The sequence below is a fragment of the Dendrobates tinctorius genome, unplaced genomic scaffold, assembly GCF_039654945.1.
Source record: "Dendrobates tinctorius isolate UK_male_01 unplaced genomic scaffold, ASM3965494v1 ptg000161l, whole genome shotgun sequence".
In the NCBI taxonomy this organism is placed as follows: domain Eukaryota; kingdom Metazoa; phylum Chordata; class Amphibia; order Anura; family Dendrobatidae; genus Dendrobates; species Dendrobates tinctorius.
In genome coordinates, this window is record NW_027361828.1 from 9,382,799 (window position 1) to 9,407,451 (window position 24,653).

The 24,653-nt window shown below is 47.5% G+C and overlaps 1 protein-coding gene across 4 annotated transcripts in view; it reads left to right on the forward strand.

Annotated features, from left to right (window-relative positions):
• The window catches only part of SMAD1 (SMAD family member 1), a 100,351-nt gene that overhangs the window by 72,715 nt on the left and 2,983 nt on the right, over positions 1 to 24,653 (forward strand). For 3 of the 4 annotated variants that reach the window (XM_073549802.1, XM_073549800.1, XM_073549801.1), the window contains exons 4-5: positions 18,562 to 18,678; positions 24,422 to 24,643. In XM_073549802.1, coding sequence (XP_073405903.1) covers positions 18,562 to 18,678; positions 24,422 to 24,643 — 339 coding nt within the window. The remainder of the gene's footprint in view (positions 1 to 18,561; positions 18,679 to 24,421; positions 24,644 to 24,653) is intronic. The other variant, XM_073549803.1, reaches the window with a different exon arrangement.

Sequence of the window (24,653 nt, forward strand, 5' to 3'; positions counted from 1 at the left end):
TAGGCCCCGGCTTCGGAGCGAGGCTAGGTCACAGAACGAAAGCACCGCCCCTAGAGCGGTTCTTACATGCTGGTGGCGCGCGAGTTGAAGGAAGCAGCCAGGACAGGGGGGGCGCAGGACTGGGGTAAGTGCTGCCCAAGAGGCCACGCTACAGGGGAAACGAGGTGCTACCTCCTCCCCACATCCCCAGCAGTGGACAGAGCATGTCCGAAAAGGCAAAGACCCACACGTTCTTTTACGCTGCATGCATCTCTTGTCGGGCTGCGTTTCCGCAGAGCAAGCGATTTATGAGAAGCCTGCGAATCCGAACACACCCAGGAGCCCTCCCCTGCGACCGCGACGAATGTGTCAAATCCCCCGTAGTGGGCCTGATCACTGTCACAGTCCATGGCGTCGCTTACGAGAGCAATAGAGTCCCTTCAAGCCCCAGATAGGGGCTGGAACGATGGCTCGCCGGCCTTAGAGGGAACCTCCACCTCACAAAAGCCTGCAGGGGCCGCTCTCACTCCATGCAGACCCGGAGGAAACGAAGCCACACTGTGTCGCCCGCATCTGTAAGCTCTGCTTCTCGCTCCCCGTTACCAGTGGTTGATAGTGACCCAGACGAGCCCCTTGACCTGGACACTCCAGGCTCACGTGAAACAGTAGACAGCCTCACAGAAGCGGTCATTCAGACCCTGGGGATTGAGGATCCTGCAGCGCCTACGAGGCATAAAGTGGCATTTAAGCGAGTGAAGCGCCCGCACAGGATTTGTTCCTCCTACCTAGAGTTTGAGGACATAGTGCAGCGGCACAGAGAACTTCCAGACAGGCGTTTCTCGGGTCAAGAGGCACTCGAAACGTGGTATCAGTTTGCTCCGGACCTCCGTAAAATATGGATGGAATCCCCGATGGTGGATCCTCCGGTTTCGCACCTAGCCACTAAGACCCTGCTATCCGTCCCTAGTGTTTCCTCGATTAAGGATCTCACGGATCGCCTTATACAGAGCTTAGCTCGCTCAGTAGATGAGGCGTCCGGGTCAGCACTCGCTCCCTCGTTCGCAGCAACTTGGGTAGCCAAGGCTATGATATCATGGTCAGAAACATTAAACAAGGTCGCGCAGGAGCAGGATCTACCTGCAGAGATTTCGGAGGTCGCAGGTCAGATGGCCGGAGACTATGTAATCGATGCATCTTTGGAGGCGGCCAGTTGCTCAGCACTTGCTGCCGCTAATGCAATTTCTATCAGAAGAGCCCTATGGTTAAGGACATGGCGAGCCGATTCTTATTCTAAGAAGTCCTGGACTTTCCTGCCTTATCAGTGCGGCCGCCTATTTGGGGAGAAGTTGGATCAACCCTTCTCCAACTCCACAGGAGGAAGGAGCGGGTTTCTCCCTCAACAAAGGGTCAAACCGCTTTTTCGTCACCCGTTTCAGGCACGTTTTCGGGCCTTTGGCAACACCGGGTGGACTACAGCGGCCAATTCCGCCGCCTCAACCATGATAGGGAGCGGCAGGTCTCATATAAAGCCAACCCATTGGGGAGATGCGTACTCAGCAGCCCAGATCAAGGGGATCCAGATCCCAAAGATCGTCGGCCAAATGACTCGAGGCCTTTACCAGACGACACCGGCAAGGTGGGCGGCCGCCTACTCTGGTTTTTCCACGTCTGGGCCAATGTCGCTCACGACGCATGGGTAAAGGAATTGGCGGCCTCAGATTACAAAATAGAATTTGTCAGATACCTGCCAAGACTGTTTTTTCTTTCCCGGCTTCCCAGAGTGGATGCCCAGGCAAGGGCTCCATTGGGAGCCATCAAATAGCTCCAGCACAACGGATTCATTGTCCCAGTGCCGGAACACGAAAAAAAAAAATCAGGGGTTCTATTCCAACCTGTTTGCGGTTCCCAAAAAGGACGGGTCTGTCAGGACTGTTTTGGACCTGAAGCTTCTGAACAATTTCATCAGGATCAGACATTTATCGGTCGTCCATGACAGCACCACCTGAGAGAGGGGATCCGCCCTTCAGGAACAGGAAACCTACAGATACAAAAGGGCGGCACCTCTCCCACGCATCAGTTCGTTTCCTGTTCCTAGAGGACGGGACTTCCTTCAGATCATCCATCATGGAGTCGCCGAGGGATTCCCAGGCCGGCTGACCGACACAGGTAGCGAGGGGGTCTCCTACCTCGGTCAAGCTCAGGTCCCTGGAAGCGCCACGGTGGGGCCGAGTAGGTCACCGAGTAGGTGGTGAGAGCAGGTGGAGCCAGGGGTCCGGTGGACAACCGCCTCCATATTGCCGCACCAGGAGGTATGTATGTCCCGGGCCCCTCCTGGTGCGCTCTCCCCGTGGTCCGCTCTCTCTCTTCCTGCCGGGCCGGCGGTGGCGCCCGGTCGGCACGCGTGGGGGCTGTGGCCTTGCCTGAGCCGGGGGCGCCGTGCCAGCTCCTTCTGCGCGTCCCCCCGCAGGCCTCAGACGGGCGGCGGAGGGGGTGGGGACGCTGAAACCGGAAGTCGGGTTCCGTCGCGTGTGCACGGCGGTACTGGGCGGCGCGTGGTGGCTGGGGGGGGGTGGGTATGGGGGATGACCGGAGCTTGCGGGGGAGGGTCGCGGGGGGTCCCGGGTGGGAGGTGCGCGCCAGAACCCTGCTGACCCGGACAAGGAGGCCTTAAAAGGCAGGAGGTGACGCTGCTGGGGTGCTTCTGAAGGCCCAGCGATGGATACGACAGAAGCCCCCATAGAGCAGCTGGACGAGGTGCAGGAGCACCCACAGAAACAGGCCACAGTGAAACCACATGTGAGTGGCCAGCAGAAGAAGAAACGGACGGGCGAACAAAGCCACAGAAGTTCCTCCAGGCTAAAGGACCCTCCTGCCTCCCTCCGAGATCCGGTACCTGCCTCATCTGCATGGGTAAGAGATCTCCGTGAATGCACCCTGATGCAGTGTTCCCTTATGTTTTTTTCGCAGGGGATGAAAGCTACGGGAAAACAGAAGCACAGGGAATGTGCTCTCTGTAGTTGCCCCTTGCCGGACGGCCACCCTAAAAAATTGTGTCAGCCATGCGTGAGACAAACGGTAGGGGTGGAAGGGGACGTTGGCCCTGGGGTAGATTGACAGGCCCTTACACTCTCCCCCGTCCATACAGGTAGCGGAAGAAACGCTGGACTTCACCACAAGCCTGAGGGACATAATCAGGACAGAGCTAAAGGCCCTATCTAAAAAGGATTCCTCTAGGGGAAGAGAATGTAGTTTCTCAGGTTCAGAGTCCTCGACCGCCCTAAGGATCGATGACTCTTCAGATTCCCCGGCCTCCACTTCGTCTTCTTCGGAGGAAGACTCGAGTCGATTCTGCTTCCCCTTAGACCAGATGGATAAGCTAGTTAAAGCAATAAGGTCCACCATGGGGGTAGCAGACACAAAACCGGAACTTTCAGCTCAGGATGTGATGTTCGGGGGGTCTAGATCCCAGGAAGCGGAAGGCCTTTCCATTAAATGATAAGGTCCAGAGCCTAATAGATAGGGAATGGAAGAGACCTGAAAAAAGAGGCTCCTTACGTCCGGCCTTTAAGCGGAGGTACCCGTTTGACAACCCAGTGGTAAACAGATGGGATAAGGCCCCTAAGCTGGACGCGGCAGTAGCCAAAGCCTCCAAAAAATCCTCCATTCCCTTCGACGACATGGCCTCCTTCAAAGACCCGCTAGATAAGAAAGCAGACTCCTTTTTGAAGGGAACTTGGGAGATGTCAGCAGGTGCTCTAAGACCAGCAATAGCTGCCACATGGATGGAGTCTCCGGTCAGTCATATCGGACATGGAGCAGGGAGAATACTTGGCCTCAATAGATATCCAGGACGCATATCTGTATATTCCCATGTTTCCTCCTCATCAGAGGTTTCTACACTTCGCCATCAGCGATCTACATTTTCAGTTCGTAGCACTACCCTTCCGGCTAGCCACGGCCCCAGAGTGTTCACAAGGGTTATGGCAGTCGTCATGGCCATACTGCATTCTCAAAGCATAGTAGTCTTGCCTTATCTGGATGACCTCTTGGTCAAAGGCCCTTCAATACGGGCATGCGAGGAAAATGTAAACATCACGCTAGATTCTCTTGCCCCCTTAGGGTGGTTGGTCAATGCAAAGTCATCCCTTGTGACAGCTCAAAGGATCTCCTTCCTAGGAATGATTCTCAACACTAGCCGAGGGTTGGTAATTCTCCCTCAGGAAAAGGTGCGAGCGCTCAGGCAGGGAGTCTGAACACTTCAGCAACCAGTCCCTCATAATAATAATACATTTTATTTTTATAGCGCCAACATATTCCGCAGCACTTTACATTTCAGAGGGGATTTGTACAGACAATAGACATTACAGCATAACAATAATCACATACAGTAGATTATAGCAAATACCAAGAGGAAAGAGGGCCCTGCTCGCAAGCTTACAGTCTATGAGGAAAGAGGTAGACACGAAAGGTGGGTGGTAACAGTTGCCCTGATTGTATGGACCAGCCATAATGTTAGGTGTGTGACAGTACGGACACAGAGGGCTAATGGATGCATAAAGCATGTGGGAGAATGATGCGGGGAACCTGGTTATGGTAAGACTTTTGGCTCTGCCACACAGGGATAGATTAGGTTAATGTGTTGAGGCGATAGGCCAGTCTGAATAAATGCGTTTTCAGGACACGCTTAAAATTGTGGGGATTGGGGACTAATCGTATTGACCTGGGAAGTGCATTCCAAAGAATTGGCGCGGCACGTGTAAAGTCTTGGAGACGGGAGTGGGAGGTTCTGACTATTGAGGATACTAACCTCAGGTCATCAGCAGAACGGAGGGCGCGGGTAGGGTGGTATACTGAAACAAGGGAGGAGATGTAGGGTGGTGCTGAGCCATGGAGGGCTTTGTGAGTGAGGGTAATAAGTTTATACTGAATTCTGGAGTGGATGGGTAGCCAGTGTAAAGACTGGCACAAGGTAGAGGCATCGGTGTAACGATTGGTGAGGAATATGATCCTGGCTGCAGCATTCAAGACAGATTGGAGAGGGGAGAGTTTGGTAAGAGGGAGACCGATTAGGAGAGTTACAATAGTCGAGACGAGAATGAATAAGAGAAACAGTAAGAGTTTTTGCAGAGTCAAAGGTAAGAAAAGGTCGAATTCTAGGAATGTTTTTGAGGTGCAGATGACAAGAGCGAGCCAGTGATCGAATGTGGGGGGCAAAGGAAAGCTCGGAATCAAGTATGACCCCAAGACAGCGGGCCTGTTGCTGGGGAGTAATAGTGGAACCACACACAGAAATGGCAATGTCGGGTATAGGTACATTAGTAGAGGGAGGAAACACCAGGAGTTCAGGCTTTGACAGGTTCAGTTTCAGATATAGTGAGGACATGATATTAGACACAGCGTTTAGACAATCGCCGGTGTTTTCTAGAAAGGCTGGCGTGATGTCAGGAGAAGAAGCGTATAATTGGGTTTCATCAGCATAGAGATGGTACTGGAAACCAAATCTACTGATTGTTTGACCAATAGGGGCAGTGTACAAGGAGAAGAGGAGGGGGCCTAGAACCGATCCTTGGGGGACCCCAACAGTAAGGGGAAGATGAGAGGAGGAGGAACTGGCAAAAGATACAGTAAAGGAGCGGTCGGAGAGATAGGAGGAGAACCAGGAGAGAACGGTATCCTTGAGGCCAATGGAACGGAGCATAGTGAGGAGGAGCTGATGATCCACAGTGTCGAATGCTGCAGAGAGATCCAAGAGAATTAGCATGGAGTAGTGACCATTTGATTTAGCTGTTAGAAGATCATTAGAGACTTTAGTGAGGGCAGTTTCAGTAGAGTGTAAAGAGCGGAAACCGGATTGGAGAGGGTCGAGAAGAGAGTTTTCTGAGAGATAGCGGATAAGACGGGAGTGGACCAGGCGTTCCAGGAGTTTAGAGATGAAGGGAAGATTAGAGACAGGTCTATAGTTAGCGGCACAGTTTTGGTCGAGGGATGGTTTTTTAAGTAGTGGATGTATGATGGCATGCTTAAATGAGGAGGGAAAAATACCAGAAGAGAGAGAGAGGTTAAATATTTTAGTTAGGTGAGGGGTGACAGCAGGGGAAAGGGACTGGAGGAGCTGTGACGGAAATGGGTCACTGGTGCAAGTAGTTGGGCGAGAAGATGCAAGGAGCCTGCTTACTTCTTCTGTGACTGGTTCAAAATCAGAGAGTGAGTTAGATGCAGTGGGGGAGGGAGGACAGTGCATGGTATGAGGTGATTGGGAGATAATTTCCTGTCGGATCTGGTCAATTTTTTCTTTGAAGTAATTGGCCAGATCGTCAGCTCGGAGCTCCGTGGTTGGGGCCTGTACTCTTGGATTGAGTAGAGAATGAAAAGTGTGAAAGAGACGTTTCGGGTTATTGGACAGTGAGGTGATGAGGGTGTTGAAATAGGTTTGTTTGGAGAGGTGAAGGGCAGTGTTGTATGTTCTAAGCATAAACTTAAAATGGATGAAATCTTCGGGTAGATTGGATTTTCTCCACAGACGTTCGGCGCACCTGGAGCACCGCTGCAGGAAACGTGTTTGCACCGTGTGCCAGGGTTGTCGCCGTCTGCGTTGTGGTGTTCTATTTATAGGGGGTGCAAATTCATCCAGGGCAGTTTGAAGTGTTTCATTGTAATGCTTCAATGCAGAATCAGGACATGAGAGGGAGGAGATAGGGGCCAATGAAGACTGCAAGTTCTTCATAAGTTTCTGGGTGTTAATGGCCTGTATGTTTCTATAAGTCTGGACAGTGGGGGTGACCTGAGCAGCCTGGCAGTTCTTGATAGAGAATGAAAGAAGATTGTGGTCAGAGAGCGGGAGAGGGGAGTTTGCAAAATCATCCACTGCACAAAGCCGAGAGAAGACCAAGTCGAGGGAGTTTCCGTCTTCATGCGTTGGAGAATTAGTAAGCTGCGAAAGGCCAAACGAGGAGGTTAGAGATAAAAGGTGAGTAGCAGATGGTGAGAGGGGAAGAGCAATGGGGATGTTGAAATCTCCCATGATGAGGGTAGGGATGTCACAGGAGAGAAAATGTGGAAGCCAAGTGGCAAAATGATCCAGGAACTGATGGGAGGGGCCGGGAGGACGATACACCACCGCCACTCGCATGGAGAAGGGGGTGTAGAGTCTGACGGCATGGACCTCAAAAGAAGGGAAGACAAGTGAGGGTACTTGAGGGATAACCTGAAAGGTACATTTTGGTGATAGGAGCAGACCAACGCCTCCACCAGCTCTACTGTCTGATCTTGGGGTATGAGAGAAGTGAAGCCCCCCGTATGAAAGAGCAGCAGCAGCGGTAGTGTCTGACTGCTGGATCCAGGTTTCAGTAAGAGCCAGGAGGTTAAGAGAATTAGAAAGGAAAAAGTCATGAATGAAGGAGAGTTTGTTACACACTGAGCGAGAATTCCAAAGTGCACAATTAAGAGAGACAGATGGCATGCAGGGAATATTAATAAGATTAGAGGGGTTTCTAAGTGTAGCAGTCGGGGGGTTTGACTTTCTACAACATGGGGGACCAGGGTTGGGAGCAATGTCTCCTGCGACTAGGAGAAGGAGGATAGAAAGAGTGAGCAGATGGTTAAGTGATTTGTGAGAGCGTCTCTGATGTTGAATGGTGGGACTGACTGGATCTGTGCAATTTAACAACGTGAAAAGAGCATGAGTGCTATACATAGGAGAGGAAAGAAGCGAGGGGCCAATGTGGATGGAGTGTAGAGAGTTAATGCCAGGGCGGTGGATTTGTGTGAATGCAGCGGCCAGGATTAAAATTACACAAATGCATATGGTATATATTTGTTGTACTCCAAATGTACAGGGAGTAGATGTATATAAATGTCTTACCTGTCTCCTGCCCTATCTAACTGCCATGTTATAACTGCCAGTACTTTGATAAACTGTACTTGGATAAAGTGTGCATAAATGCCCCCTGCATAAATGCTATCCCCAAGCTATGTCTGAATATATAGGAGGATAAGACTTAGAACTTTTTTTTTTTTTTTTTTGGCCTCTCTCTCTTCTCGTTAATCAATCACACTAAATTGAGACACCAGGACCCAATAAAATGTTGTGGTCAAATAAACACATGTCCAGCACTACATGGATCATAAAGCACTTTGAAAAGTTTCTTGACCTCACAACATAAGGGGACAAGCAGAGTAAGTTGAAAAAAAACTATATACCATATATAAGCTTGCAGAGTTGAAAACACAGAGATAGCATTCAGGATTAACTGCTTGCTGACATTGAATGGAGACACAGGAGTGGATTCAGAGCAGAGACTGGAAAAGCTGGTTACCATATATAAGCTTGCAGAGTTGAAAACACAGAGATAGCATTCAGGATTAACTGCTTGCTGACATTGAATGGAGACACAGGAGTGGATTCAGAGCAGAGACTGGAAAAGCTGGTTACCTGTATGAAGAGAATAGAGATGCGTGTCACATTCATCCATGTTATAACTGCCAGTACTTTGATAAACTGTACTTGGATAAAGTGTGCATAAATGCCCCCTGCATAAATCCGATCCGGGATGAGGAGTCCAGGGAAAATGGTGGCAGCAATGGAAGCGGTACCGTTCGCCCAGTTCCATCTTCGCCCCTGCAGCACGCCCTTTTGTCAGCTTGGGACAAGAATCCCTTCACGCTCGATCGGCAGTGCTGACTGTCTTTTCAAGTCAGGCAGTCGCTCGGATGGTGGTTAACCAGTTCCTCTCTGACCCAGGGGAAACCTTTCCCCCCAGACCATTGGGGTGATGACAACTGACACCAGTCTCCTCAGCTGGGGAGCGGTGTTTCGCCACCACACGACCCAGGGACGGTGGTCGCCACAGGAGGCACGCCTTCCGATCAACTTATTGGAGATACGAGCAATTCAGCTGGCTCTGCAAAAGTTTCATCACTTTCTAGCAGGCCGCCCCGTCCGGATTCAGTCGGACAACGCCATGGCGGTGGCTTACATAAATCACCAAGGGGGCACGTTCTGCAGGGGGCCGAAGCAAGCCACTCGGTGTTTTCGGCTGTCCACATCCCGGGCGTGGAAAATTGGGCGGCAGACTTTCTCAGCCAGCAGGGTCTTGCGTCCGGAGAGTGGTCTCTACATCCCGAAGTTTTCCGACAGATTTGACAGCTGTGGGAAACTCCGGATGTGGACCTGATGGCGTCCAGAGTGAGCGCCAAGGTGCCCACATATGTCACTCGGGCCAGGGACCCGCAGGCAATCGCTGTGGACGCGTTGGTTCTGCCATGGAACCAGTTTCGCCTCCCATATCTATTGTCCCCGCTGCCACTACTTCCGAGAGTCATCAAGATGATCAAGACGGGAGGGGTCCTGGCGATTCTGCTGGCCCCAGACTGGCCCCATCGAGCGGGTACGCAGATCTAATGCAGCTGCTCGCCGACGTTCCTTGGCGCCTACCAGAGCGCCCAGATCTACTTTCTCAAGGGCCGATTTTCCACTCGAACTCACGGACCCTGTGTTTGACGGCATGGCTGTTGAATCTTGGATTTTTATCCAGGCAGGGTTCGGGAGCAAGGTGGTCGCTACAATGATTAGCGCCCGGAAGCCTGCTTCAGCACGAATTTACCACCACACCTGTAAGGTGTTCTTTGCCTGGTGTCGAGGCCGCGGTGTCTCTCCGCTGAGATTCTCGATCCCCAACATCTTGACCTTTCTCCAGTCGGACCTAGACTCGGGCTTAGTCCCAAGTTCCCTCAGGAGACAAATGTCGGCCTTATCCGTTCTGTTCCAGCGTAGAATTGCTACCAATCTGCAGGTGAAGACCTTCATCCAGGGAGTCTCCCACTTGGTACCTCCCTATAAGGCGCCTATGGACGCTTGGGACCTTAACCTGGTCCTAAGTATTCTGCAGGAAGCTCCATTTGAACCTCTTCAGGATATCTCCTTGAGGTACTTTTCCTGGAAAGTGGTGTTCCTAGTGGCAATCACTTCTATCAGGTGGGTTTCAGAATTGGCAGCCCTATCCTGCCAAGCCCCGTTCCTCACTTTCCATAAGGATAAGGTGGTGCTCAGACCAGCCCCTCCTATTCTGCTGGAAGTCGTGTCTCTTCTTTTCATAGTAATGAAGATGTTGTCTTGCCTTCATTTTGTCCAGCACCGGTGCACCGTGTGGAAAAGGCTTTTCACATGTTGGACCTGGTAAGAGCCCTCCGCAGGTACGTGTCGAGGACGGCAAACTTTCGTCAGATGGACACAATGTTCGTGCTCCCTGAAGGGCGCAGGAAGGGACTCGCGGCCTCAAAATCGACCATAGCCAGATGGATTTGTTTGACTATTCAGGAGTCCTACCGCGTTAGAGGCACGCCGATTCCAGCAGGGATCAGAGCACACTCTACTCGGGCAGTGGGCGCCTCTTGGGCGCTTCGGCGGAACAGGTTTGCAAGGCGGCAACCTGGTCCAGCCTGCACACAATTGCCAAACATTATAATATTCATGCTCAGGCCTCGGCGGATGCGAGCCTGGGTAGAAGAATTCTCCAAGCAGCGGTGGCGCACCTTTAAAACAAGAGGTGCATGAGCTTGGATCGGTGAGTCAATCTCCCACGCAGGGACTGCTTTGGGACGTCACACAGTGTCTGTGTCCCCCAAGGAAGCGAAGGAGAAACATGGATTTTTGTGATAACGCACCATAAAATCCTTTTCTCCGAGACGCTCACTGGGGGACACAGCACCCACCCTATTAGCCATTTGGCTCTTGTTTTGTTTAAATTTATATGCATTTACTAATTTGATATAAGGGTGGTGTTTTGGACATGTTGTTGTACCTGTAATAAGGCTGATTTTGTTGTCCTACTGCTTTGGCACCAAACTGATTTCCGCCAGCAATAGGGGCGAGGGTGTATACGGCGGAGGAGGAGCTAACCTTTTTTTCACAGTGTCGGCCTCCTAGCGGCAGAAGCATACACCCACAGTATCTGTGTCCCCCAATGAGCGTCTCTGAGAAAAGGATTTTACGGTGAGTTATCACAAAAATCAATGTTTCGTGAGTCCTATACGCATTTAGATACATTATTAAAGGTTAATTTTTAGGGGTCTATTGTCCTTTTGGTTTCAAAGTGTATGGGGCCCTGCTTTTTTTTTTTTTATTTATGACCTGGTTGTTACTACTTTCTGTAGCCCTCCACGGGTGGTCTTTGGATATCTCTTCTGATAATTCTTTTCACTCCTGTCTGAAATTTTGTGGGAGCACCTGGTCGTGGCCGGTTTATGTTGAAATGATGTTTATACCACTTCTGGATTATGGCCCCAACAGCTATCATTGAAACCTTCAGTAGCTAGAAATTCTTCTGTAACCAATGCCATCAGTATGTTTTGCAACAATAAGGTTGTGAAGGTCTTCAGACAGTTCACTGATTTTACCCATCATGAGATGTTTCTTGTGTGGCACCTTGGTAATTAGACACCCATATATAGGCAGTCAGTTGTACTAGCTGATATTTTCACTAAGTGGCAAGATTGCTTTCTAATTTCTGATAGATTTTAGCTGGTGTTATAACTTTCCAAGGCATTTTACACCTCATTTCTTCGTGTGTTAAATACTTTTTTCCCTGTGTAATTTCTCATTACACTTAAAATAAGTTATGAACATCTACGGTTTTGATTTCTTTGCCTGTGTGGATTGAATTAATTTTTACCGACCTCTAGTGAGAATTTCATGTTAATAGCCGCTTTTAGCAATACATTTACTTTGTGTATATGTAGATAGCTATGAGAGCGCTTTAACCCCATAGCGACTGCCGATACGCATTAAAACTGCGGCCGCTAAGGATACTTATTCCCTCATTGATTGACGATCGTTAATAAGGCTGTTGTGCCCCCAGAGTCAGAAAATCTTCATGGTGTTGGCTACCGTGAATAGCTGAGACCTCAGAGAACATGATCAGGGCTGGATTTCCCGATGATCGCTGTTATTCACTGAATAACGGCGAACACAACAAAGTGTGCTCGCTGTTTCAATAATTTATCTCACTGAGTGGAAAAAAAATGTTGGGCGCATACGCAGTGCACCTGCTGAGATCTGCTGGTGCCTGGCAACAATAGGATAATTTTTCCTGTTTGTGCCTTTTGATCACTGTGATAGACTATCACATTAATCAAAATTTAAGAAATAGTAACTCAAATCCCCCTTGGTTAGATAAAAATATATAAAAAAAATTCCATTCTTTGGGGTTGGGAATAGGATTGGAGTTTTTTTCCACAAATTGTGCTGATGTAAAGTAGACATGTGGGAAATGTTATTTATTAACTATTTTGCATGGCATATCTGATTTTAGGGGCACAAGAATTAAGTTTGAAAATTGTGAAATCTTCCAAATTTCACCAGATTTGTTTTTTTTGTCACAAATAAACGCAAGTCATATCGAAGAAAATTTACCACTATCGTGAAGTACAATATGTCATGAAAAAAAAACCCAATCAGTGGGATCCATTGAAGTGTTTATTATCTTACAAAGTGTCACTGGTCTGAATTGTAAAATTTGGCTTGGTCATTAACCCCTTTCCTACATTTGACGTACTCTTCCGTCCATGTGACCTGGGACCTAAGTCCCAAAGACGGAATAGTATGTCTAGCACAGCTGATCGCGGCCGGGTGTCAGCTGATTATCACAGCTGACACCCGGCACTCTGTCAGGGGCGGTCCCCCCCCGACACGTTAACCCCTGGCACACTGCGATCAAACACGATCGCAGTGTACCGGGGGTTTAGGGAAGCATCAGGAGGGAGGGGGCTCCCTCCGTGCTTCCCTGAGACCCCCACAGCAGCGCTGCTGTGGGGGTCTCCTTCCCTGCAGGTCCCCGAATCTAAAATGGCGGCGGGGGCCTGCAGGGAGGCGGCTTCCTCATGCCTGCAAAGCGTCGGCATGAGGAAGCCTGCAGCACTGCCTGTGACGTGACAGATCAGCGATCTGTCACATGACAGTTATGTCCCCCCTGGGACATTGTAATAAAGTTAAAAAAAAAAAAAAAAAAATCGCTAAATTAAAAAAAAATTCCCTAATACATAAAATAAAAAACAATAAAAGTACACATATTTGGTATAGCAGCATCCGTAATGACCCGCCCTGTAAAACTGTCCCACTAGTTAACCCCTTTATTGAACCCCATAAAAAATAAAAATAAAAAACGAAGCAAAAAATAAAGCTTTATCATCATACCGCCGAACAAACAGTGCAATCAAAAATACGGATATCAATAACCATGGTACCGCTGAAAACGTCATCTTGTCCCGCAAAAAACAAGCCACCAAACAGCGTCATCAGCGATAAAATAAGTTATAGCTCGCAGAATATAGCGATGCAAAAATAATTTTTTTTTATATAAAATTGTTTTCATTGCATTTAAGCGCCAAAACATAAAAAAAACGAGGTATCGCTGTAACCGTACTGACCCGAAGAATAAAACCGCCTTATCAATTTTACCACACACGGAACAGTGTAAACGCACCCCCCCCAAAAGAAATTCATGAAACGCTGGTTTTTGTTCATTCTGCGTCCCAAAAATCGAAATAGAAAGCGATCAAAAAATGTAACGTGCCCAAAAATGGTACCAATAAAAACGTCAACTCGTCCCGCAAAAAATAAGACCTCACATGACTCGGGTCAAAATATGGAAAAATTATAGCTTTCAAAATGTGGTGATGCATAAACTATTTTTACAATATAAAGCGTCTTTTAGCGTGCGACAGCTGCCAAAAATAAAAACAGACAAATAGTAAATCAAACCCCCCGTTATCACCCCCTTAGTTAGGGAAAAGTAATACAAAAAAAAAAATGTATATTTCCATTTTCCGGTTAGGGTTGGAGTTATAATTGGGGGGTTTCCACTGTTTTGGCACATCAGGGGCTTTCCAAACGCGACATGGCGTCCGATCTCAATTCCAGCCAAAAATGTCAAATGGCGCTGCTTCCCTTCCAAGCTCTGCCATGTGCCCAAATAGTGGTTTACCCCCACATATGGGGTATCAGCGTACTCAGGACAAATTGCACAGTAACATTTGGGGTCCTTTTACTCTTGGGAAAATAACAATTGGGGGTGAAAAGATCATTTTTGTGGAAAAAATGATTTTTTAATTGTACGGCTGTACGTTATAATCTTCTGTGAAGCCCTTGGGGGTTTAAAGTGCTCACCACATATCTAGATAAGTTCCTTGGGGGGGGGGGGGGTCTAGTTTCCAAAATGGGTCACTTGTGGGGGGTTTCCACTGTTTAGGCACATCAGGAGCTCTCCAAACTTGACACGGCATCCGATCTGAATTCCAGCCAATTTTGCAGTGAAAAAGTCAAACGGCGCTCCTTCCCTTCCGAGCTCTGCCATGCGCCCAAACAGTGATTCCCCCCGACATATCAGGTATCGGCGTACTCGGGACAAATTGCACAATAACTTTTCCAGTCCAATATCTCCTGTTACCCTTGGTAAAATAAAATTTTTTAGCCTGAAGTAATTTTTTTTGTGAAAAAAAAAGTTAAATGTTCATTTTTTTAAAACATTCAAAAAATTCCTGTGAAGCACCTGAAGGGTTAATAAACTTCTTGAATGTGGCTTTGAGCACCTTGGTGGTGAAGTTTTTACAATGGTGTCACTTTTGCGTATTGTCTATCATATAGACCCCTCAAAGTGACTTCATTGAAATGTGATGTGGTCCGTAAAAATAAAATGGTGTTGTCAAAATGAGAAATCGCTGGTCAACTTTTAACCCTTATAATTTCCTAACAAAAAAAAAATGTTGGTTCCCAAATTGTGCTGATGTAAAGTAAACATGTGGGAAATGTTAAGTTTTTTGTGTGCCATATCTTTGAATTTTTATGCTCTTAAATCAAAGTTGGAAAATTGCGAAATTCTCAAAATTTTCTCCAAATTTCCATTTTTTTTTCACAAATAAACGCAAGTTATATGAAAATTTTACCACTTACATGAAGTACAATATGTCACGAGAAAACAATGTCAGAATCGCCTAGATCCGTTGAAGCGTTCCTGAGTTATGACCTCATAAAGGTACAGTGGTCAGAATTGTAAAAATTGGCCCAGGAGTTAACTTGCAAACCACCCTTGGTGGTAAAGGGGTTAAGATCGAAAATTGGCTGAATCATTAAGAGGTTAATAGCACATGCATTATTGACTTCCCACATTATCTTTAATCTGGATATTTGGGTGTGAACTTTGGCATGTGTTTCTAATAATAAAAATAAATATCTCATTATTATATCCTATTGTCTGCCGTAATCGCTATGGCAGCATGGTATTTTATGCTGTATAAAAGATAAAGGCATCAGAAACCACCTTCACTGATTTTGAAATTAAAAATGTGAAACCTCAAACTTATTTCACCACAGTGATCAGATTAGGTAATTGTTTTTTTCCCTTTTTTAACGAAAAGATGTTTTATGTTTGTGACCATTGTTGCACTATTTAGGCTGTGTGCACACGCTGCGGAAAAGGTGCGGATTTTGTACAATCCGCAGGTGAAACCGCAGGTCAAAAGACCTGCGGTTTTACCTGCGGATTGCTCTGCGGTTTTGCCCTGCGGTTTTTCATCTCCTCAATGGAGGAGATGGCAAACCGCAGGAGAATCCGCAGAAAGAATTGACATGTCAATTCTTTCTGCGGATTGAAAACCGCAGATAATCCGCGCGGAAAATTCCGCACCGTCTGCACTGCGGTTTTTGATTCCCATAGGGAATCATTGTACTGTACGGAACCGCAGCAAAATCCGCAGCGTGTGCACACAGCCTTAAAGGGAACCTGTCAGCAGGATTGTGCACAGTAACCTACAGACAGTCTCAGGTTGGCGCTGTTTATACTGATTACAATGATACCTGGTGATGAAATCCGTCTTGTGGTTGTTGTGTAATCTTTAGTTTCAGTTTTGAGTTTATGATCTGCTGTTTCCCCCGGGACCGTGGGGGGGTCTTCATGTGATGCTCTGCTTATGTATTCATCAGTATGGCTTCTGACAGGTCACTGATCCCTCACTGACCTGTCCCCTATTTTACATAATGAAATTTTTTTTTTATGGTATACATTAATTCCTTTAAAAAAGAAATCTGAAAATGGCATCGGCCGCGACTATGCAGTCGCAGGTATCGTCGATCTGATAACTGCTTTGGTGCCAGAAAAAAAAATTCCTCCAAGATGGCACAGCCGGTGATCTGATAGCTGCTACTGCACTGGTGCCATTTTCAGACTTTTTTTTTTTGTTTTTTTTAAATTAATGTATACCATAAAAAAAATAATTAAATGCACATTATAGATGTGATCATGCTGCCTGCAGAAGGGGATTTCTTTTTCTAATATTCATTATGGAAACTAGGAGGCAGGTCACTGAGGGGATAGCTAAGCCGAGAACCACATGAAGCCCCCAACCCCCCACAGGCTGCCCAGGAGTACAAGCATACCATTAACTCATAAATGAAAGTAAAGACTAAACGACAACCACAAGACAGATTTCATCAAAAGGCATCATTGTAATCCGTATAAGGCTTAGTTCACACGTAGCGTTTTTTTCGCGTTTCCGCCAGGGCTGTGGAGTCGTGGAGTCGGAGTTGGAGTCGGTATAAAATGGACCGACTCCTAAAATATATAATAAATTGGGTACAGTAATTCAATGCAGAATGTGCTGAATATTTTTTCATAGCAGTTTGGGAAAGTTATGAAATGTCCTATAAATGGCTGTTATATTCCTGATCTAAGGCTACATTCACACACAGCGTTTTTCCTGTGTTTTTTGAGGATACGTTTTTCAGCTGCAAAAGTTGATCATCTTTTTAAAAAACTGCATCACCTGAAAGGTTTTTGAGCTCATAGATAATGTTCTCAATAGCAAAAGCAGATTAGAAATCTGCTCTATCTATATATCCATTTATCCATATCTGTCTATCCATATCTTATCTGTACCAAAAAGAATGAAAACCGGGTAGTACACCAATATATATTCTGTTCTATCTAAATATCTTGATTATTGGATCATAAAAATGATTAAATGTCTGAGGTTCACATTGTACTACAATAAATTTTTCACTTAAATATAAGCAATATGTGTGGGAGTCGGAGTCGTCGAGTTGGTGTAAGGGAAATTGAGGAGTCGGAGTCGCAGGTTTGGCTTACCGACTCCACAGCCCTGGTTTCCGCGGCGGTTTTAACCACGCGATTTTGCCGCGAAAACGCGAAAAATAAGCATCCCATGCATTCCTATGGGATTCCGCAATGCTGTGCTAATTCTGCGGTTTTTACCGCGGCGGAATCTCTTCGCGGTAAAAAACGCAGCATGCTCATTAATTTGCGGAATCGCGGCGATCCCGCACCCATAGGAATGCATTGTTCCGCTTACTTTCCGCATGTGGCTGTGCACACCATGCGGAAAGTAAGCAGAACAATTGCGGATGGTACCCACGGTCCGGAGGAGAGGAGACTGTCCTCCGGGCTTTGGGTACCATATCCCTGTAAAAAATAGAATTTAAAATAAAAAATATTGTTATTCTTACCTTCAGACGTCCCTCGGAGCCTTCCCGCCTCTCTCCACGCATCCGTTCCCAGTCAGCCTTTGCGAAAATGCCCGCGATGGCGTCCGTTCTCGCGGGATCGCGAAGTCTCGCGGTCATTCGCGCGACGTCATCGCGAATTACCGCGAGAACTGACGTCATCGCGGGCATTTTCGCAAAGTTTTACTGGGAACGGATGCGCGGGATGCCGGAAGGTAAGAATAACATCATTTTTTTTATTTTTTTTTTACATTCTATCTTTTACTACTGATGCCGCATAGGCGGCCTCAGTAGTAAAAAGTTGGTCACACTCGTCAAACACTATGTTTGATGAGTGTGACAACCTGTCAATCAGTTCTCCAAGTGATGCTCCAGATCGCTTGGAGAACGCTAGCAATTCTGCAAGCTAATTATGCTTACAAAATGCTAGTTTTTCCGCGGGAATTTAAAATGCGATTTTCCCGCGGAATGGAATTCCGGAATTCTCGCGGTAATTTCCGCGAGAGTTCCGGTACGTGTGCACTTAGCCTTACGGCGCCGACCTGACACTGTCTGTAGGATATTGTGCATAATCCTGCTGACAGGTTCCCTTTAATTGTGTGCCGCTCCTAACACTACTGAGCTAGTCAGCCCAATACAGATTTATTGGCAGGTGACTACATTTTTGAGGCAGTGAGGTTAGTTTAAGGTTATCTAGGCTATCTTAGAAATTCCCTGCAGCTGCCACTCCAATACTTTGCTCGGTCCTGCAGAGCTGTTGGTGCTTGCTGGGATGATATGTCGTCATCACGTGACTGCACACCTTCTCTGGACATATGACGTGTAGACATCACTGAGGTCACTAATGCAGCCAGTCATTGCTGCAGAATTCTCGTTTTTAGACAACTTTGAGGCAATTGGAAGAACAGAGACCAGCGGTGACCAGGAATGCATTAGCAGATCTCATAAGAGGAGTTTACTCTGAAATAATCTATTTTTATGGGGGTTAGATCACTTTTTTATCATTAGGTAGACTGATCATTTAGTGTATAAGAGCTCTTAATAAAACGTGTGTTGTGATTCTTTATTTTCAGCAGACACCCCTCCTCCAGCTTACATGCCTCCTGAAGATCAGATGACCCAGGAGAACTCTCAGCCGATGGACACAAACATGATGGTTCCTCCCATCCCTCAAGAAATAAATCGAGCAGGTGAGCAGTGCTGATAAGTGCTGTCAGTGTTTATAGCTATAAAGTGTGACCCTGCTCACTAAATCCTAGGCCTAGAAGTCCCAGCAGCTTGTCATTGGGCAAGTATTGTTTAAACAGGAAAGCACTCGATATGTTGATAAAACGCTCAGTGAGCAGTACACTCGTTGGCGTGACTGCCATATCAACCATTTCCTTGTTTACATAACAACCGAGGAAGAAAAAAAGATCTCAAACTCATTGTCCCTTCTGTTCCCAGAAAGGAATGGGAAGCCTGCTACTTGAAAAACTGCAGTGGTGAAAAACTAATCACGTGCTGCGAATTTCAGGCTCCCGTTTAGCAAAAGAATCTCTGAAAGTGTCATGGTCAGCGGATATACTGTCCTGTCTACTCGATGTAGCCAAAACTGAACAAGAAGCTGTAGTCTGGCTACTGGAAATCTCAGGGCACTGCCATCTAGGGCACTGTAAAAGAATTCAGGAGACATGAAGTCTCTTTTTGGTAGGTGATGGACAAGCTGTTGCGTAGACATGGTAGCCTGGCTGTGTCACTATAGATAGGGGAACTTGTGCTGTATTCTCACATGCAGTTTCTTGAATAGCTTCCAATGTAGTATTTTGAAGAGGACACAATGGAAAAACGAGTGTAAACATCCTAAACGCCAGGAAAAACTATGCAAAAAAAAATTATTTTTTTTTCTACCTTTGCGTGAAGACACACTTGTAATTACAATAAAATAACCCTAAAGTGACTGGCCAACGTGTGTACCGTACCTCCTGTAAGAGCTTGGGTGCCACCCCTCTGGGCTTGCAGTTTAAGTGCACTTCACCAATGACATTTTCAGTTTTGCTCTGGGTTTTTTTTCGTGTCTCCTGTTTTTAGGAACTTCCACGGGAACTCTCTCTACTTCCCTTTTTCACATGTGGCTCAAGACCGCAGGTCACAAGAGTTATGTTCCTGTACACGTGGCACTGTAGAGAAGGGCATGGTCACACAGAAGAACTGATCCCAGTAGTGGAGTGATAAATTATATATCCGTCTATCCTCCATTTTGTCATGCTGTTCGACCTTGGTCTTTCTTCACGCGGTCCCACAAACACACAGCTCATTCTTTACGGCAGAGTAATAGGCACATTGCTCTTTAGATGGCATTTGCTGCTATATTTGTCTGTTCTCGCTCGTCTCCACACTTCATGCTAATTGTCGTTTCATTTAAAGACGATGCGCTGGCTAGGCAATGTGCTCCTGAGGCACGAGGTGCGCGGACTAGCTGAGGGCAGTTTGTTTAGCATCCCGGCACACAGCCCTATCCTGCTTTCTTTATCGCCTTATTGGGGGACACAGATTACCATGGGGGTGTATGCTGCTGCTGCTAGGACGCTGACACTATGCAAAACAAGAAAATTAGCTCCTCCCCGGCAGTATACGCCCACCGACAGGCACCAAGTACCTCAGTTTGTGCTTAGTGTCTGTAGGAGGCGGACCGGGATCTCCCAGATCCACAGTTAAGTTTCCCCTTAGGTTTTTAGTTGAACGTATTAATCAATTCTCATTTATTTTTCAGATTCACATCGGGAAACAGGGTGTAAGTCTCACCCTGCTTTCCCATATCAGGCGGCTGAGCGAGTAGTGTGGTGTCACCCACATCGCAACTCTCAGTACCGCAGGCAGGACTTTTTCCCTATCACCTTCTGGTGCTATGGGCTGTTGACAGGTGGCCGGTCCTTGCCAATCCCCCTCCTCACCCCTCTCTCGGGACAGGGCTGAGAGGAAGACGGCGGTCGCAAGTGGTGCAATCTGCCCTCCCAGCAAGAGGTTAACGCCGTCTTCTGCAGGATGGGGGTACAGAGGACCTTCCCCCAGCGGCTTGCCTTCTACTCGTGGGCCCCTGTGGTCATCCTCTTCAGGGACGTCAGGTGAGTGTCTGTACGATCCCTCCAACCCTGCATTTTCACCAGAGAAGCTCCAGTAGCAGCTACAGCGTTCCCTGTTTTGAATCTCCCGCCCTTTTCCCGCCCCCTGCCGCGCGCCGATGTCCTCAGCCGCGCGCCTCTCTCTATTCAGGGGGACACAGGACAATGCTTATATTATTCTAGGGGTCCACAGCGGGGAATCTACAGGCATAGAACCTTTAGATTATTGGCATTAATCTTCCTCTGAATAGATCTCGGGCACGGGGCTGCGGCGCTTTTTTACTTTCACTTTCGGTTTCAAAGTTCCCGCTCTCAGCGCGCTCCCTCCTCCTCCGAGCGCGCTTTCTTCGCACCTTTACTAGCCCATCACAGGGCTCCTTTCTCTTTTGCTATGTCAGCCCCCCCCCCCGCTGCCTCTATCCAATCGCTTCTATTCCTGCACTGCTTGGGGGACACTTCAGCGTCCTGCTGCTCGTCTGAAACTCTGCAGGCTCTGCTCTGAGGCTCAAATTAGCTCCCCTCTGCAGTTTCCTTCCTAACTCGTGCGGCCATAAAGCGCAGTTTACTTATTGCCCAACCCTTCAAGAGTTCTCTGTTTCAGGCCCACCGCTACCCACTACGCCTCTGCACGCTGTAAAAAGAAGTGGGCATCAGGTCAGTTGTCCCCCTTTTGCCCGTCCTGCAGTCCTTCAACTATGTCTGCCTCTCAGGAGCACACAGAGTCCCGGGATGAGGACACTGTACCTCCCCCAGAGTGGTCAAGAAGATAAAATCTGAAGGCATCCCAGTGATTCTGGTGGCTCCAGACTGGCCAAGGCGGCCTTGGTACGCGGAGCTGGTGAACATGCTCGCGGACGTCCCCTGGAGGCTTCCAGACCGTCCAGATCTTCTCTCGCAAGGCCCCCTTTACCATGAGAAACTCAGAGACTGAGAATTAACGGCATGGCCGTTGAGGCTGCGATCCTGAGAAAATCAGGTTTGTCCAACCAGGTCATTCAGACTATGATCAGAGCCAGAAAATCAGCCTCTTCCCGCATTTACCATAGGTACTGGAAGGCTTTTTTCCGTTGGTGCGACGATAAAGTCTTTCCAATGTCATTTTCCATTCCATCTATACGTGGTTTCCTCCAGTCTGGCTTAGATGCGGGTCTGTCCCTCAGTACCCTCAAGGGCCAGGTCTCCACTCTGTCTATCCTCTTCCAGAGAGCTCACTTCCTTACCGCAGGTTAAAACCTTTCTCCAAGGGGTCGCCCATGTGGCTCCTCCTCATCATTCGCCGATAGACCCGTGGGATCTCAATCTCGTGCTTCGCGCTCTCCAAAAGGCGCCGTTCGAGCCTATTCAGGACATTCCTTTATCCCTTCTCTCATGGAAAGTAACCTTTTTGACTGCCATTACATCCATCAGAAGAGTTTCTGAGTTGGAGTCCTTATCATGTCGTTCCACTTGCCTGATTCTTCACCAGGATAAGGTCGTCCTCAGGCCCGTTCCTTCCTTTCTTCCAAAGGTGGTATCCTCTTTCCACATTGAGGACATCGTTCTCCCCTCTTTTTGTCCTGCTCCTTCTCACCCTCTAGAGAAGTCACTCCACAAACTGGATGTAGTTAGAGCCTTGCGTGTATCTCGCCAGGACCGCTTCACTTCGTCAGTCTGATTCCTTGCTGGTCATCTGAAGGTCGCCGGAAAGGGCTTCCGGCATCCAAATCCACAATCGCTCGCTGGATTCATTCTACCATTCTGGAAGCGTACCGACTTCAGGAAAAACGGCCCCCTCCGGGAGTGAGCGCTCACTCCACCCGGGCTGTAGCAGCTTCGTGGGCCGTTCGACACCAGGCTTCGGCTTTACAAATTTGCAGGGCCGCAACCTGGTCGTCTTTGCACACTTTTGCGAGGTTTTACAGGGTTCATACCCAGGCCTCGTCTGATGCAGTTGTTTGTAGGAAGGTTCTGCAGGCGGCGGTGGTGCACCAGCTGACCTAAGACCTTCCTGTTCTTTCGTTCCTTTATTGCTGTTACCGCCCTTGGGACTGCTTTTGAACTTCCCATGGTAATCTGTGTCCCCCCAATAAGGCGATAAAGAAAGATGGATTTTTGGTTCTTACCGTAAAATCTCTTTCTTGGAGCCTTCATTGGGGGACACAGCACCCTCCCTGTTTAAGTTAATAATAGTAATAAATTTTATTTCTATAGCGCCAACATATTCCACAGCACTTTACATTTCAAATTGTACCGTGTTGGGTCTTTGAGTCCCTTGTTGGGTTGGTACATATGTTTAGAGTTTTTCGTTGCTTCTCCTACTGCTTTCTCACCAACTGAGGTACTTGGTGCCTGTCGGTGGGTGTATACTGCCGGGGAGGAGCTAATTTTCTTGTTTTGCATAGTGTTAGCCTCCTAGCAGCAGCAGCAGCATACACCCCATGGTAATCTGTGTCCCCCAATGAAGGCTGCAAGAAAGAGATTTTACAGTAAGAACCAAAAATCCATCTTTTCCAGCCCCACACTGATAGGTTTAAGCTGTTCAAATAGATTATGCAGATTTTTTTTAATCCTACACTGTATGAACAAGGCTTTAAGGGGGGGGGGGGTGTTATCCACTACTTGGAAAAGTATTTGTACTTCCTTTGACTAAAACTGTTTCGGACGAGAGAAGTTGTGATCTCTGTAGCTCGTCCGTGGCCACTGATTGTTAGGCTGCAGCTCTTAAGTCGCATTGTGTCATGAAAGTGCCCGTAGGTACAGTGTGGACATCGGTGAATGGCCCCCGTCTAGGAGGTATTTTTCATCCTTGTTTATATAGGGCGCTGTTTAATTCAAGGGTTTAGGTTCCCCCGTAATTATTGTTGGAATAATAAAGACTATTCAGATGAAATGCAGCACAACTAATAATTTTAGGACTAATCCTTTCGGAGGCCACTGTGGTTTGATTGCTGCCACATTCTTTTTGATTCTATCTTAGGGGGACCTGGGCCCCCAACTTGTTTCCATTGTGTGCCCTCTTATGGAAGTGTTGAGGGTCGGGGGTTTGGCCAGCCTACACTGCCAGACATTTGTTGGTCCGCAGAGGCTACATTTAACAAGCTGCATCCTGTCAGTGGAGTTGGGTGATTTCCATTGTTGGCCTTTGCTGGGAACAGAGACGCATCACACCTGCTCTGCATGACTTATAGCAAACGTAAGGAAGCTGTGTGAGAAATCTCTGAGAGAGGGATGATTCATCCCGGAAGAATTGCCAGCTGGCAGGGTTTCTTACAAATGTTGAGAAAGCTGTAGCCTTGATGGTTACTGGTATCTTGATGTGTGAAAGTTAAGTAACCCTTTCTTTTATAATCTGGCACATATTAATTATATCTGCAGTGGGATGTTCAGCGGAGCCACATAATTGAGAAATAGGTAACATGTCCTCATGGATTAGATTTGCTGTTGCCATACCAGCTGCTGTTTGCTGATAAACTTTCTTAATTCTATGGTTTACAGTTTTCTCTTTTGCAATTTGCACACTTGGCCTTTAAATAATGCCGGAGTGTGACAGTATGCAGGTACCGAATGTCCGCAGCGACCCTATAATATACAGCCTCTGAAAATCTCTTCTGCACAAGGAGGTTTTATTGAAGTTGTGGTGTCATGGAGAAATCCAAATCTGCATTATTGGGCTTGCGCGCACTAATGTCATGGATAAAGTAAAGGCGTCCACGCATACAATGTGCACCATCACTGTACATGTCAGTCTGTCTTGCCTTCTGCACTCAGTGTATTGCATGACTGGTTCCGCGCACACTGTATGTGCGGATTTATTTTGTGCCTATGCCTTATAATTGTGATGTCTGTCTTGCAGATGTTCAAGCTGTTGCTTACGAGGAGCCAAAACACTGGTGCTCTATTGTCTATTATGAGCTGAACAATCGCGTAGGAGAAGCATTTCATGCTTCCTCCACAAGTGTCTTGGTGGATGGCTTCACCGATCCTTCAAACAACAGGAACAGATTTTGTCTTGGGCTTTTGTCGAATGTTAACCGCAACTCCACCATTGAGAACACTAGGAGGCACATTGGGAAAGGTATGTCTCA